Source organism: Micromesistius poutassou (assembly GCF_964030765.1).
Source record: "Micromesistius poutassou genome assembly, chromosome: 13".
NCBI classification, from domain to species: Eukaryota; Metazoa; Chordata; class Actinopteri; order Gadiformes; family Gadidae; genus Micromesistius; species Micromesistius poutassou.
The window spans coordinates 11,109,158-11,126,087 of NC_140283.1; the positions used below are offsets into that span (position 1 = coordinate 11,109,158).

At 44.4% G+C, this 16,930-nt stretch overlaps 1 protein-coding gene across 1 annotated transcript; it reads right to left on the bottom strand.

Moving 5' to 3' along the window:
* Positions 1–888: 888 nt before the first annotated feature.
* rbl2 (retinoblastoma-like 2 (p130)) lies at positions 889–16,316 on the bottom strand. Its single transcript, XM_084476993.1, has 22 exons — positions 16,018–16,316; positions 15,140–15,270; positions 14,414–14,614; positions 13,770–13,834; positions 12,434–12,562; positions 10,042–10,202; positions 9,879–9,943; positions 9,255–9,426; positions 8,605–8,768; positions 8,380–8,492; positions 8,037–8,140; positions 7,405–7,542; positions 7,113–7,277; positions 6,549–6,663; positions 6,281–6,418; positions 5,982–6,157; positions 5,356–5,532; positions 5,136–5,207; positions 3,552–3,651; positions 3,251–3,411; positions 2,875–3,045; positions 889–2,565 (listed from the first exon to the last, which is right to left on the bottom strand). Exons 1-22 carry the CDS (start codon positions 16,153–16,155, stop codon positions 2,398–2,400), a joined length of 3,024 nt encoding a protein of 1,007 aa, XP_084333119.1. The 5' UTR covers positions 16,156–16,316; the 3' UTR covers positions 889–2,397.
* Between the last annotated feature and the right edge of the window lie 614 nt (positions 16,317–16,930).

The following is a 16,930-nucleotide window of genomic DNA, read 5'->3' on the forward strand; positions in this document are numbered from 1 at the left end:
AATTATCCTACTTCAAGCTTTAGTAGGACAGATCCTAAATCAGCATTAAGCTTCGAACATTTATCATATATTCATTTCAACATGATCTCACATGTAATACCACAACCATTGTAATATAACTGTTCCTCGTATGGAACATTTTATTTGACCAATGTCATGTAGCTTATAACAAACTTTCACTGAGCTGAAATGTGTCTGATTTTGGCTGATCACATATGAATATAAAACATTTTATTAGATGTTCAGAAAAGAAAAGATTTGGTCAGCGACCGCAGCGTGCCATTGTTCAGCATGCCTCAGATCACCTGTGAGTGCTGCTGTGGAGGAGTGCTGTTGTTATGCTCCCTGCTCTTTGAAGTTCAGTGAACATGACAAATTCTCTCCGCCACATCCTTTGATTCATGGCTGATTCATTTGTGGGCTCCAATACACAATACATATCAATCTGCCCGTCTCTGCCTTCTCACTATTTCTCTCTCTCTCCCTCTCTCACTCTTCTACCCATCTCTCTATTTCTCTCTCTCACACATCCTGTGACTCACCCCTTCAACACTATCATCATAACATATAATGCTTCCTTGTGGCATGCAAACATCCTGGGCCCCCTGGGGGCCTTGCTGCTGATAGACTTCAGGGGCAGAACAAGCCCCAGATTCAGAGAAACTGTAGTCCAACTCTTCAGTATTAAATCCAACTTAACCTAGGTAGACACTGACAGTAATCGAGATTCTTAAGAATCAAGTCAGTGTTGTGTGCATCAACGCTTTGAATTTGTTAGAATTTATTCAAATAGATTTAGTGTAATATAATGTATTTGTGTGACCTTTTATGTAATGTAATCTTATTAGATTAGATTAGATACTAACCGATCACAACTAAGTTCAAATCTTGGGGTGAATCCAGCACCTATAACAATAACTATCTCTTACAAGGAACTGGAGGCCTTTAGTTCGTAAAAAATGTGTGATCAAATGTTGTATAAAATTATTTGCAAGAAGATCCACGTAATTAAAGACATCTAAACCTTATCAACGATGACAACTATGTATGAATTGGCCTACAGTTGTTAGTCTCTTTAAGTCAACAGTGTGTGTTTGTGTGTGAGTTATTAAGGGCCCTTGCTATGCACAAGGCCCTGTATCATTATCTACAAACCTTACAACAAACCGGCTTCAACATCACCACCCTGCGTCCTGTGTTTGGAGGAGCCCAGAAAAGCCACCTTGGTGGAGTGTGGCAGCCACCTTGGTGGCGTGTACATTGCTATAATATGGTTTAAACTCAAGCTTAATTCTTCTAGCATAACCATCTCACAGGAGTGTAAGATAGCACAGCTGGTGAAGAACCATCCTAAACAAGCAGGAGTTTCTTCTGTATGAACCCCGAATAAAATCCACATCTGCAAACAACATACTTAAAAAATGTAAATAAAAATGTACAGGGTCAAAAGAGTGCTAGTGTTGATGTATTAGGCTGCTTTGCTAAGCTGCTTACTGCTGTAAGAGTAGGCTTACTTGGCAAATTGTTGAGGGCCAAAGAGACAGTAAAGCTTTAGATGCAAACAGACATCGTGGATAGGGAATAGGAAAAAAAAAAAGGTACAAATTATTAAACAGTTAACTTAATAAAGAGCAACTACCAAGATCTGCATTTACAATATCATATTAAAAACAGACTATATACACTTTTTAGCTCATCTATCAATACATTTTCCTTTCATAAAATATATATGTAAATATGCATATTTCTTAATTTGAAAACGTAGTATGAAAGCACCAGATGTTCAAGCATAATGCGACCTTAAGACAACAGCGAAGCCTCTTTCCCAGTCCTCCTCGTCTCCTGACGAACACCTGGAACGACGGGCTTCTAATATGCGTTTATTGGCAAGAGGGGCGGGACTTCCCAGCATGCTTCAGAGGGAGAGATTCCGTTTCGGTTACATGGGTTTAGTGCTGAGAGGCGAGAGAGGAATATCCATTCTGTTAAATTTTATTTCTTAGTCAAATTATTTATTTTTCATTGTCTTCGTTGTTGTTCTTCCTGTTATGTTCATATTCTTCTCGCTCACGGGCCTGTTGACTGGCGTGCACAGCTCACAGGAAGCAAGAGAACGGAGATTGCGTGAGGGCAGATGGGGTGAACGGTGAAGTGCATGCCCTCCTCTCAGCCTGGCCCTTGAGAGTTGTGCATGGAGGTGTAGTCATCAAGAGGACAGGAATAAAAAGAGAAACCCATTTGCTTTCTCTAGCTCCATCTGACCATACGAGGAGGAGAACGAATATGGTTTCTTTGTTTGGCTCAGCCAGTTGAGGTGTCTGCTCTCCAGACGCCGGCCTACGACTTGATACAGCTTTGTTCAAAAAAATGTTAATGACAAGAGGGGAGAGGCGGGTCTCAGTGGGAGGAGCTACGGTCGTTGGCCACGTCCTGCAGCCTGCGGAGCAGTGCCGATTGGTTCTCTGGACACGCCTTCTTGGCCTCTGGCTCCTCCTCCAGGGGCAGGCTGTGCTTCCTGCTGGGACTCTGCCCCGTGCGGATCATGCTGTTGATCTCCCGGAGGCGCTGCAGGGGGGCGATGGAGGACACAAATATCGGGCTCTGTATCATACATTTAATTATGGATGGAAATATAATAGCATTGTATTATAAACTCATGTTTTTGTCTGCATGTTACATGTATTGTTAACTTAGATTTTATACTCATGTATGTGTCTGTCTGTGTCAGTGAGTGAGTGAGTGAGTGAGAGAGAGAGAGGGTGAATGACTCCATATGTGCATGAGTGCATCAGTGCATCAGTACATCAGTGTGTGTGTGTGTGCGTGTGTGTGTGTGTGTGTCTGTGTGTGTGTGTGTGTGTGTGTGTGTCTCACATCTGACGGGCTGTTGCTGATGTAGTAGTATATGTTGTGGCGGGGGGAGGGCGTGGCGGGGGCGCTGGTCCCGTGCGGCGATACATAGACGCAGTGTTTACTGGACAGCTGCACCCGGCGCGCCGCACCGCACCGCACGCTGGGGTACGGACACAGGGGGGGGGACTCCGCCTGGGACACACATACACACACACACACACACACACACAAATAACAAAATGGCAAGATTATTAATATGAATACTCAAGCCTGGCTCAAATTTTTAATCTAATACCTAGTCTTAAAGGTCCTTGGATGAATACCTACCCCCCTACCCTAAGACCCCCTCAACTATGCCACCCCCAGACATATACACCCATCCCCTAAGGAGTCTTACCCCTGCCGAGAGAGAGCTCAGGGAGTATCGCACAGCAAAGGGCCGCATGGGCGTGATGTAGACCTGGTTGTAGAAGCGGATCAGGTCCCCCCGCTCCTCCTGGTCCATCAGAGACGAGGAGGAGGAGGAGGAGGTGGAGGAGGAGGTGCTCAGAGTGCCACCTGTAGGGGGCGGATGGAGGAGGGAAAACAGTGTCAGTGACGGGCAAAAAGAAAATACCTGCTTCATCCGTATGATAGGCGTACTGCAATTTTGTGTTCCACTCCTGGTTCGTTGTCTATTGTTATGTTGACCACCTTACCCTGCTCTTGGTTTTTGTTGCCAGGGGACTTCAGCTTGCTGACTTTGTTTCCATCTGAAAGGTTCCTCCGGCTCTCTGAGATCAAGACACTCCTGTAGACCTGAGAGGCACACAGTAAAGTAGTGTCAGCGACATACAGTCAACATTATCACTCTGTGTCACACACACAGGCCTTCTGTTAACATGGTCCCAGACAGTGCTGCGTTCACTTTGGTTATATAATAAACAGTATTATATTATGTATATAAATATATGAGTATTAATTGTATTCACGTTGTGGTTGCTCCTGATTAGACACCCAGAGGGAGCCAAAGGGAAACCACCACACAGAAAACACAAGCTCTCATGTCAGACCACTCCACTTGTGAAAGCGGAAGCATTTTTGCTGTTCACAGTCTCTTTATCGATGCAGGTTTTGTCATGAAGAGTGTGAATGTGAATGTGAATACCGTGTGTAATCAGACAGAATGAAGCTCACGTCTCATCCAAGACTTGCAACTGTTTTATATCATAGATGTATTTTAATAATGGCGGTACATTATATTGGTTTATATTATAGTATAAAAGGACAATAGTAGCCTTTATTTTGTGTCAAATTTAATAAAGATGCTGACATGAATGCGCTCACATTGTCTTCATACTATGAAGTTAATTTATATGCAATGGTGGTCTGTCATTTAACGGAGGCGCTGCACCGTGCCTTTATACAGGTGTGGGAAACCCTGATAAGGAAGTATTTCAACCAGGCAATAGTACTTAAAAATCAGGCATCATTGAGCCGCATATGTAAAGAATATATATCATATAATTAGACGATCAGTCAAGGTAGGTCTGGCCTGATGAATCAGATTCCACTATGCAGAATCTTAGTTGAGGCCACCCCTAATTTGGATTAAGCTTTTGCTCAAGGGATGTATTGACTGGATAAGAAAATGTATAATTAAGCAATAGATCACGACAGGCTGTGTACCACAGTTAAGGGGGTCGCCGTCCCTCCGCTGCGCGTCAGGACGGACAACGCCCCTTAACTGTGGTATAATGACCGTATACCACTGAATTTTGAAAAAGCTAGAAATTCGGAAAAGCATTTTTTTAACGGATACAAAAAAGTAGTCCCTCCTGGCTGCCGGCAAAGTGTACGGCGGTTGCTATGCAACACACTATAGCGTCCTTCAGAGAGAAGGCTAGGCTAAAGACGGTAGCTTGGTTCGCCGGCAATTTAGCCTACTATCGAGTTCACTCACCGTGTGCCTATTGCTTTACAACATTTCCACCCTCTCCATCAATCAACATGTTTTTTAGGCTTCAGTGAACTATGCTATTGCTTTTATATATAAATAAACAACAGTTCAAGTTAGGCGCGGAGTGATACTGAACTCCGTAAACTGAACGGGCGTCATAGCTGTGTGTATACGCTCAATATACAACAGTTGGGAACCAATCAGATCGCTTGATTTAAGCCACCCGTTTTATAAATGTAATTAAAAGCTTGTATAAAAAAATGTATTTCTTTTAAGAAAAGCTCAGATAAAAGGAAAAACATTAGGCCTTAGTGGGGCTGTAGAGGAGATGAATCGGCCTTACGGTGCTGCTGGCTTGCGGCTGGGTCCTGTAGCACTTCATGATGTTCTGGAAAGATCTGTCCTCTTTGGTGACCTGTAGAGAAGCAGTTCTAGGTTCACTTAAATCGGCACCACACCAGTATTTCCATCCACCCCGTGTACGACCCAATTCAACCACACAGTGACAGTACACATGCGGAACTACACCAAAGACAGGGAGACAGAAGAGCAGACAGACATACCTTGGCCATGACATAGACGGCGCACATGAGCAGCTGGTCGAGGTGGCGGTCCATCAGGAGCTCCGTGCAGTGGACCAGCGAGTACTCGAAGCACGCCCAGATCTTCTGCCGCAGCTCGCGAGAGATGTCCAGCTGGGAACACAGGTCTCTGAGCCGCAGGCTGGCCAGGTGATACACCTGCAGGACGAGGGGGAGGAGGGGTCACTAGATGCTACTATGAGTGAATGGTTTCGGTACAGGCCGGTAGATTGGGGCTACTGGTGAGAAGTTGACTCAAATAATACTGATGATGTGCAAGATGAGGAGAAGAAGAATGAGGAAGGGACTGCTGTAAAAAAGGCTGTTTATAGAGTCATCAAACACCTTATAGAAGACTCAAAGAAAAGTCATGTGAAGAAATATAGAAATTTTAATTATAGAAAATGTCTACCATATAATGACTTTGAATTTTACGCCTGCTGAAACACTAGGACCTAACCGACAAGTTGAGTCTCAACAAGTTGCATGATATCATGACATCTTCCGTCATGATGGATGAAGTAATCTCAGTTATAGCGAAGATTTGTTTAACCGCTTGTGGAAATCGTGATGATGGTCTCTATGGTGACAGGTTTACGGACACTAACCTTCCTGAAGAACAGCGACAGAGAGCCTTTCCTCAGTGGCACACTGGTCGGCTTGCTTGGCGTTTTGGGGGCTGGTGATTGGCCACTGAGGGTCCCCGTCAGAGCTTGGGCCGAGATGGGATGCAGTGTCGTCGATCCCTGGCCCGGGATCATCTGGAGCGGGAAGAACGTGATCCCTGCAGGGGTCAAAGGTCACAATGATGACCATGTTTCCATTGGTCAATCTGAACAATGGACTATATTTAACCCAGAGCCGCGGGGGGGTGGGGTTGTGTTCAGAGGTAAAACCTTGGTCTCACCTTGCAGGGGTATCTGCACCGTGACTAAGGTGGGCTGGGCCTCCGTCGTGTCCACAAACAGGCGGCGACGATGGGGGGCCACGGCGCTGGGGGGGGAGTTGTACCTGTCCAGCAGGCCGGTGGGAGAGGGGGACACACCTGGAGGTGGGGACAGCGTCATGCATCAGTGCCCATCCTATCCTACTGTCTGTGTCTGTCGCGTTATAGGTCCAACAACAGTTACTCAAATGCGTGCACCTGCGTAGGATGGTGGATTTGTGACACCCACCTTTGAGGGTGCTGTTGGCGCTGAGGTCGGGGCCACGGGTGACGGGGGTGATTGGCGAACTGTTGGACCTGCTGTCCGCTGCCTCGCTCTCCTCAAGGTAGCGGGGGGGCATCACCTAAAACACACAGTAGCTCCACTTAAAGGCTCAGTAGACCTGTTTATGAACACGATACGTCCCTCTGCTGAGACGGCACACCAAAAATACACTAAGGGATCGGACCGAGTTACACCAGAGTGAGTGACTGAGCACAGTTGGCTTTCTATTACATGACTTGAATTCAGCAATTGCATGATTTATTTTACCACCAATGGTGCTCATTATTGATTGTTTCTTGGTTAAATGTATTCATTTCCTGATTCCAGAAGCCAAAAATATATATAATTCTGCTGTTATGCATGAGGTCATATAATATAGTTATAATAACTACATAAAATAATGTAGGTGTACAAATATATTTTTTATATTTCTAATCAACAAATGCAGTCCATAGAAGTCCCTTAGTAGATCATATTTGTGAGTGAGTGAGTGTGTATGTGAGTGGGTGAGGGAGGCTGCTAGTGTACCTCCTGGCAGGTGGGGACCTTGTCCTTAGCATTGCGGAGAGAGTCCCAGAGAGGGGAACGGGAGTCCCAGGCCAGCCTCTCCACCACCTGCTCCTCAACGTGGTTCAGGTGCTTCACCACCTCGCGGAACAAGCCCTGCTCGGCCCGCACCATGACCTCGATCACCTAGAAAGAATGAAGACTTAACATCTATGAGTGTTGCGTTGTTACCTAGCGATCCCAGTGGGGATCACTTTGCCAGGGGTCAAGCATAGCAATGGTATCAATGAGTGTGTGTGTGTGTGTAGGGTACCTTATAAAAGTGGTAGGCTGGGATCTTGAAGATATTGAGGATGTTGGGGAAGTCTCCCGGAGGTCTGTAGGAGAAGATGACGATCTCCAGACAACAGGCCATCAGAGAACCATGGAAGATATCCTGCTCTAGGATGCCCTGTCACACACACACACACACACACACACACACAAACACACACAAGAACGATAAACATTGAATAGGGCTGCAAATGTGTATTCAATTAAACAGGCTAATGTTTGTCCAATATTTAGACATAAACAACATTAAAATATCTGTTTGGAAGGGTATCCTGCAGGGGCTCCCAGGGTAGAGCGTGCCCCATACCTTCCTCTCTATTTCACTTTTAAAAAAAGCAGTGTATCCCACTATACAACAGTGCAACGCTGGTAACAACTGCATGGACAGTGGATCCTCGGTGTGCGTGTAACGCACATGGACGGTATGAATTAAAGATTACAATTTGGAAAAATAAAAACAAATTTAGAGTAATGTGACTGTGTTTTAAATTACAATAGTTTGATCTTTTTTTGCATCACTCAGATTAGCCCGGTGTGAGATTGGAAGGTTTGTGATAAAACACATCACATCAGTGTGTGCTTAGCTGCTTGGTGCATGTGGGGCGTACTCACAGAGAGGTCGGCCTCTCCCAGGATCACCTTCTCCCTCTCCACGATGGCCTCCAACATCTTGTAGTACAGCGCCTCCCCCAGCCGGAAGAACTTCACAGCCACGTCTTCAGAGAGAAGCAGACCCCCAATCCCACTCAGCATTTCTCACTCTTGCTCTCAATCATGCTTAAATTATACTGTCCTCACTACACAAGGTATTTGATTGTGGCATTCATATCTGTTCTCCCAAATTTCTCCTCCTAAATCAAATGGCCGGAATCAACCCGATTCAGGGGTTCACTGTATGGTAATGTATGGTAAAGCAATATTACATATTAAAACAAGTGCGTGCGTGCGTGCTCACCTTTCCCCATCCCCTGGCCCTCTTGGCTCTGGTCCTCATAGTGTTGGCAGAAGGTCTGGAACATCTCCTTCAGTCTCGTACTGATGACATCACTGGGGTCCCTAGCACAGGCTCTGCGGAGTGTACAGAGACACAGGTTGATACTCAAACACACACACACACACACACACACACACACACACACACACACACACACACACACACACACAGTCCCCTGGGTGTTACCTGAGGATCTGGGTGAGTTTGGTGCTGGGCCCCTGTGTGGCCCCTGTCAGCAGGCTGTGGAGCCGGCCCACACTCTGGATGGCTGAGGACACAGGAGAGGACAGGCGGGGGTCTGGGGGGTACTTCCTGCTGGACAGCGGTGTGGAGACCTTCAGGGCCGTGGCCTGAGCACAGACAGAGGAACGGTGGGTGCAAGGAATGCAAGGAGTGCAGTCTCTTATTGGGAAGTTAGAACTGCTTGTTTTTAACCGCAATTCCATTCAGATACACGTCAATAAGGAGCAGGTAGGGGTTATATTTTATACATATATTTTATATATTATATACAGAGTATATTTTGGCAGGGATTGGATCTAACTAGCCACTACACTCTCCTCTCCTGCCTCTCTTTAGCTCAGAAATCCTAGCCCATATGAAAAGGAAAATGAAAAATGAATCTCCCTAGCACAAAAACATGGATGAGAAATTAAATCCATGATCATAGAAATTAAATCAAGAGCAACAAGCAACTAAATGTCAAGCTGAACTATGTGTGTATGCGTGTGTAGTAGTAGTAGTAGTAGTAGGTTTATTATTATCCCAAAGGGAAACTTGGTTTACTTGTGTGTGTGTGTGTGTTTGTGTGTGTGTGTGTGATTGTGATTCCTTACGGTGAGGCTAGCGTGCAGCCTATAGGCGGCGCTGTCCTGGTTCTCCGGCCCGTCGCTGAGGCACGGTGCTGGGGTGCCGATGTCCTCGTTGGCCCCCTCCCCGGTGAAGATCCTCTCGTCCAGGCTGCCGGTGGCCAGGACGTGCTCCTCATACACCCGGCTCAGAGACGCACTGGAGAACACACTCATGTCACGATATGCTGTGCTAGGTGTTATGTTATCATGCTTCGTAGACCGCTGTACAGACAGGTCATGTTATGCTGTGGTGTGCTATAATATCTAATGTGAGTATGCTATAATATGCTTGAACAATTAGGAGTACAGAATAAAGACGGCAAGTACAGAGATTGAGACAAAGTAGAGTAGAGCTCAACTAATATAATTAGTTGAACCATTAGACTTTATATAGTCTAGACTTACTAGACTAGTAGAATTGAGTAGAGCATAATTTAGTAGTGTATAACAGAATAGGGTAGATTCTAGTAGAATAGATAACAGTAAAGTAGAATAGAATACAGAAGGGTACAATAGAGTGGAGTAGAGTAAAATTGAGTAAAGAATAACAGAATAGAGCAGTAGAGTAGAGCAGCAGAAGAGCTTAAGACTGGCGAGGGACAAACGTACAAACTTTCTCCGAAGTTCATGGGGTCAAGGAAACCAGTCAAGGAGTCCTCTCTGCCTTTCAGGATCTGTAGAACACACACACGTATACATTCAAAACGTCTTCCTCAAACCCATCCATCGTGTATGTGTGTGTGTGTGTGTGTGTATGTGTGTGTGTGTGTACCCTCTTGTGGAAGAGCATCTTGATGAAGGGCTTCCAGAAGTGCTCTTTGACTCCCTTGGCCTCCAGGACCAGGCCGTCGTTGAGCTCACACAGCTTCCCCAGTAGGCAGTAGGACCCCGGGGCCGGCCGGTAGTCCTTACTGCCAAACTCCTCTGGAAGGCCTGGAGCCCAGAGAGGGAGGAAGGGAGGGAGGGAGAGAGAGAGAGAGAGAGAGAGAGAGAGAGAGAGAGAGAGAGAGAGAGAGAGAGAGAGAGAGAGAGAGAGAGAGAGAGAGAGAGAGAGAGAGAGAGAGAGAGAGAGAGAGAGAGAGAGAGAGAGAGAGAGAGACACACACACACACACACACACATACACACACACACGAGCAGAGGGGGGAGATAAAAAGGGAGACATGGGGGGGATAGATATCTGGATGATCTTGCTTCATCATAAAATTGATACATTGGCTCATTAATCAACTTGAAGGGAGTGAAGTAGGGGAAAATGTATTACAATGAAATATGGGTTGTATAACAAAGCTGCATTGTTGCACTGTGAGAGTGTTCATAATGACCCTAAACTTAACCTTTCAGCTGAAGTTCCTGAGGTGTAACAAGTACTGTATTTCTTCTCAGACAGTAAGCAGACTGGTGGAGGTGATAAGATGTGTGTGTGTGTGTGTGTGTGTGTGTGTGTGTGTGTGTGTGGGGGGGGGGGGGGGGGGGGGGGAGGAGATCAGACTTGCATCATTATCAGGGCTCACAGCCTTCCCCTTTATAAGTGGTTCTACACATGTGGTGTTGACATGGAGTTTTCCCACATAGAGGAAGCTGCCTGTAAAGTAAACTGTGGTGCAAAATATACTGCAGCCAGGTTCCCTCCATGCTTATGACGCAGGGGCAGGTCTATGGGGGGAAGAGGATGGCACCACCACTAACCTTTGGCTGGGTGCAATCAACCAAGATATGATTCAAAATGGATTACAATGTCAACATTAATCAGCAGGTAAAGAACTGCGTGGTCAATGGAGCTCCGGTGTGAGTGTAACGATATAATAAAGATTATAATAAAGATCCAACTGTCTTTCCATATTTGTATATTGGTGCAAAATATTGGTGCAGACTTTTTTCAAAGCAAAAAAATACACCTGCAAAGGTACACAAGCCTTTGTTGAATTTTAAAGCGTGTATTCTAATAGAGTTAATTGGTATTTCTGGCATCCCTAATACTGATTTGTGATCACCGGATTGACTATAAATTAATTTGGCCAGCCGTCTTGATGGGCAAAACAGCCCAATGAGCACACCACATGATATGTACGTTATGAACACACCAGATGATACGTACATTACGAATATAGTTAACCCGTGTTCTAAACTAACACACACATAACCAGCTATTCTTCAGGTCAAGGCCTGAGCCGGAGGCCGGATGTCCCAACATGGAGAGATGCAAGAAACTCAGACAATGCACCACACATTCGCAAGAACAGGTGTGTAGTACGCCTTTCAACTTTTATGTCATGACCCATAAGATCCAGTCAACCCAGAAGACGGTTAGAAATCCCACCGTTGGACCACAGTCATTAACACATAGTCCAACCGCAGCCTCCCACCTTTCTCAAGGATAGGGAGCTGAACCGGGAGCTGGATCCAGGTAACCCCCCCGCCAGCGCTGATAACATTCAAAAAACACACACACCAACCCAAACGCACACACACCTCGTTAGGAGGGAAAATACAGCATAAGACTGTACCACACAGAACACCTCATGCTCTTCTGAAGCAGAACTTCCACGGAGGCGAAGCTCCAGACGACCTCAGCGCTGATAGAGACTTAGAAATATTCGATCTCTCACGCTTTATGAACCTGTATCACTTTTACCACTTTACTTAATAAATCCGAGGCCCTCGTGCTGACAGACTTTATTACCTCTCCGTCTCATTTTCTCTGGTCAAGTAACTAGACAGACTGATTTTCCCAACAGTCTTCTCTGTGGGCTTCTTCTATGTTGCCCATGTCTGAGCTGGAGTATAGTTTACCCAATCCTACTGTAGATGAATAAAAAAATAAAAGTCCTGAACTTCTGTCAGACATCGATAGTCTAGGAAGACAGAGGATGAAACGCGGCAAAGAGGTCACATGATGTGGCCTGAGGTTGTCAAACTCAGGCCAACTCTTTTTTTTCTAATGAAAATGTCATTACACTTTCATAGCTCTTGGTTGGGGGAATGTGTTTGCGTTATATTGATTGCAAACACATATATTATATGTTATATATTATGTTATATTGATTGTAACAATATTTATTGTTACACTCTTATGATATAAATATTTGCATTAAGAATTGTTTTAGAAGCCCCACTCTGGCTTTAGAGAAGCACATAAGAACAGAGAGCGTGGTTCAGGATACCTCTGAAGTCTGGGTTGAGCAGGTCTTTCCGGGCGTTGCAGAGCAGAGCATTGGTGAAGACCAGGTCCAGCGCACACAGCAGCAGGTGGTAGGAGTTGACCAGGTCGTCACTGATCATCGGGAAGTTACCTGCAGACCGGGATGAGGGAAGAAGAGGAGGAGAGAGGTCAAGCAAAAGAAAGAAAGAATAAAAAATATATGAATAAGAATTAAAGTTACATTCCTTCCTTTTAAGGTGTGTTTGTCTATGGTATCCATAGTGAAGAGATAATAATAGTAAATAAGGTTAAAGGTTAGTTAGGTTACTAAATAACAGTGAAAGGCTTCCCTTTCTTTTTAACCTCACCTCTATTAGAACCCTAGGACTGAAGAACAGGCAAGCACAGACATGTTTCATTACAAATATTTGCCCAGATTCTAACCAATGTGGGGATTTCTGTGACCTGAGGTGGAAACAATACAATGATAGCCAAGCAGCCACTATGAAACAGACCTAATCGTTAACCAGTGTAAACCTCAAGACTGAAGATGGGTGTGCCCATATGAACAAGGCACTTAAAACAAATTTCAAAGCCAAGCGTCGTTTTTTTTAGCCGAGCGTCGTTTTACGTACGTAAGTTTAACTTCCTTTGTTAAACTAATATAAACGTCTGTGTTGACATGGCTACAATGATTGACTGGACCATGTCCAGCTGGTGCCAACAAGCCTGAACATGTCCTCACATTAAAATCTATTGTTCACACACTCCACCCCGGCCCCACCAGACACTGTGACCCTCCGCACTAATCTAATCCGTGGCTCCGTTGGTGCTTAGCAGCACTGCTGGCCCACTGCCAGTTTTTTCCAGAACATCGCTTCGGTTCTCAATTCACTATACTCTGATGTTCTGGTGGGCTTGCTTGGGTGGTTCACTTGAGTGGCTAAACATGGGTGCCTTACTTTGGCTCAATTCTATTTTTCTTTTGTAGGATAGATTGAATATCCCTCATTTTATAACATTATAATTATATATATATAATAGCACTATCATTTTTGAGTTCTAAATAGGCCCGCAAAGGGTTTAATAATGTCCCAAATAAGGGAACATAATACAAATATAAATTGAGTCAAAATAATTGTATATAAAAACAACATGAAGAAATAGTCAGATTCCCCCTACTGAGATTGACAAGGAGATTCTGTACTATTTTATAGGTTCAGTATATGAGCATTCATATTCTACCTGCTGCAGGACATACCTGCAGCAGGTATGTCCTGTTAACTGCCATGTTTAACACTAGTGTACATGTAACTACAACTGGTGCTTCTCTGGTTGGTGAGTCTCTTCATGGTTACCTTTCGCATGGATAAATAGAATCCAGCAGAAGTTGAACACCTCGGAGACAGTGCATGGATGTCGTCTGAGGAGGGAAAGAAGATTAAGCATTCATTCCTAAATGCATGACCCCAATGTTCTCTGGTTGAATCCAATACCCATAATCCCATAATTAACCAAATGTCTCGTGCTTTGACAAAAGCTTGTGTCACATGAATGCGTTACATGTCTTTGCTGGTTGGCAAGGGCACTGAAAAGACTATTAAGATGGGACAGCCTGGGGGTTTTCCTGCAGTGTAGTATCCCTTTTCTGTATTTACACGTCATTTCAGGTATGTATGTCTTGGCTATTCAACAGGCCACATAAGAAAATGACAAGAAATTGTAATATTTGTTTTTTAAGGCCAATTTACTATATTTATCTAACTTTTTATAGAACCAAATATTAATTTGTGATACCTCCAAGACAGCACGCATGGATGTCCATGGTCATTTAGAAAGAAGTTTAGATTTAGTGAAATGTCTCTAGTGTATTGAAAAACAAAACACTTCAGCACAAGAGTAACAATCGTCTCTCTTTATCTTGTGAGGGGCGAGGGGCGATGCATTTGTCATTGTGAGGTGTGTATTCCTTTCACCGTGGTTATGTGGTCGTCTCCCCTACCTCTGTTTGCGGCTGCGGTGAACTCGGGGCGGCTCTTCGGGCGGGGCCTTGAAGATGGACCTGAAGATGGGAACGTACTTCTTGAAGATGACTGCCGACACGGTGAAATTGCGCTCCAGCTTCTCGGTGCTCTGGCGAAAGTCCTGGGGCACACTGGCCATGTCCTGCCACTTCTTCATCTTACTGAAGAACTCCACCAGGCTGGGAGAGAGAGCGAGAGAGTGAGAGAGAGAGAGAGAGAGAGAGAGAGAGAGAGAGAGAGAGAGAGAGAGAGAGAGAGATAAGGTCTAAAAACATCTCTATTTTCAAATGCCCTCAATTCTATTGTTCAAAGTCTGGTCCCAATGTTTGTTCTCTTTTTGCGTTTTGTATGTGTATGTTTTATTAAACTTTACTAACTAACTCATTTATCAGGCACGGTTAAATTGTCACTCTAACAGGCTGGTGGTAAACTGGTCCAGGAGACTGTGGAGTGTGTTGCAGTAAATCAGCTTCTGAGACAAAGGGCATGACAGGGTCCTCCATTGCTTTGCAGACGGGGGGAAACTTTTGTACAGCAACTCACAACAGTGAGTAGGCAAGGAATTACACTGTAAATCCCCTGCCTATCGCACCAGATAGCATCAAGAAAGAGAGACAACCATAACTCACCATTGAAAGGTTGGTACTATTTCTGGTATAACTAGGGGAAGGGGTGGACGCCAGCTATGTTGCATGTTGACCTACCTTTGTTCTGAGCAGCGTAGGATCCTGGTCAGGGAGACATAGTTGCCCTCAGCAGTGCCTTTACTCACAGTTGGCACAGAAGACCTACAGGCCACGTAGAGGGCACATGCCAACCAGTGTAACTCACTCCCCTGGTTGGGTGAGGTTGTCGTGGGTGAGGAGGTAAAATAAGGAAAGAAGGAGGGAAGGACAGAAAAGCACAGACAGACAAACACAGATGGACAGTGTCAAACACTTTATTGGGAGGTGGGGCATCATGTGTCACCAGGGTAATCAACCATTTTGGAAATTCTCCCCTCTAGTGGTCTAATCTCATCGTTTACATTTATCATTTGTTTACAATGTTTTCTTAACTGTGTTAAGTCCCTGAGCCGCATTTCTAAACGCGTTTATTCATGCGTGTTGCAAATAATGATTATAATAATATGTATAATAGAACAGCTAGCTGGTACTGGATCAGTGCTGTTATTATACAGTTGTAACGTAAGAATATAACCGCATTGCACTGGAAAACCTAATCGAGAAGTGCATATAGTGAGACGTCTGAATATCTACACTTCACAAGGAAGTTCCAATGCTTTAACAAAATGCTGAATGGAATTCAATATCGCCAATTATTTCTGAAGAGAGTAACACACTGTAACAGTTAACAGTTAGTGAATGTCACTGTAAAAGTGTACACTGTAACAGTTAGTGAATGTGTTACTGAATGTCACTGCTAAGGTGTACACTGTAACAGTTACCCCATCACACTGTAACAGTTTAGTGAATGTCTAAAATAGGCACGTAGGTCCACGCTGAATGCGAACGCAGAAACCGGTAAACAACAGCATATACCAGTAGATATACCAGTAGATATATCGGACATAAAGGTCTACCTCCAGAGTGTAGTTCCTGCTGATGTTCTCGTAGCTCTTCCATGCCTCACAGCTCGCCTCCTCGTCCATATTCAAAGCTCGACACAGATCCTCAAACCCAGTTCGGGCTTTCTGCATAAACTCGTCCTCGTCGCTCATTTTGAGTAGTCGAATGGAGGTTAGCCCAGGAAACGAACTTTAAAATGTACCCCTACTAAAAAAAACACGAATGTCCAAGTCCTCAGAGAGAAAATAAACATGTAACAGTGTTATGAACGCGCTATAAAGACAAGGGATCTGTAGTATGGCCATTTAAATGCCCTGTGAGTGACAGTTACTACGTTGCGTAGCGCGTCTGCGACTAAAACGTAGCGTTTAGTGAACGACGGCGAACAGTCTGCGGGTAGGTCATTTCCTGAAGTACTTCGTATGTGAATACCCCAAGAACGTCAACAAAACCGACGCCCACTAAAAGTGCGTTGCAGCCTATGAATGGGTGAAAAGGAAATACTCTACTTCCGGGTGTGCGTGTTTGTCATGTCAACAAGATTCTCTAAGGACTCCCCGGATTACGTTTCGAAATAAATCATGGTTTTACACTTATAAAGATTCTAAAACAAAATATTGAATATGAATTAGTGGAAAGGAAATACTCTACTTCCGGGTGTGCGTGTTTGTCATGTCAACACTATTCTTTTTGGAATCCCTTGTTTACATTCCGAAATATATTCATGGTTTTTGACTTTAAGATTCTAAATCTAAATGCTGCTTAGATGTAAAACTAAATAAATACCGATGAAAAAAACAACGCAGATTTGGTACTTACTTGTACTTAGCCTCGTACTGCTCAAATACATGCATGCATGATTTGTATCAAATTCGAGTCAAATAAACATTAGCCTACCTCACCATAGTCGTCTCTAAATACAAGCAG

Bases quoted from the DNA above. Each gene is read 5' to 3' on its own strand.
- rbl2 (XM_084476993.1), bottom strand. From the start codon at position 16,155: ATGAGCGACGAGGACGAGTTTATGCAGAAAGCCCGAACTGGGTTTGAG. The intron at 9,944-10,041 runs GTACACACACAC...TGTGTTCTACAG, and splicing joins AGATGCTCTTCCACAAGAGG to ATCCTGAAAGGCAGAGAGGA. The intron at 7,278-7,404 runs GTACCCTACACA...CATTCTTTCTAG, and splicing joins CAGCCTACCACTTTTATAAG to GTGATCGAGGTCATGGTGCG.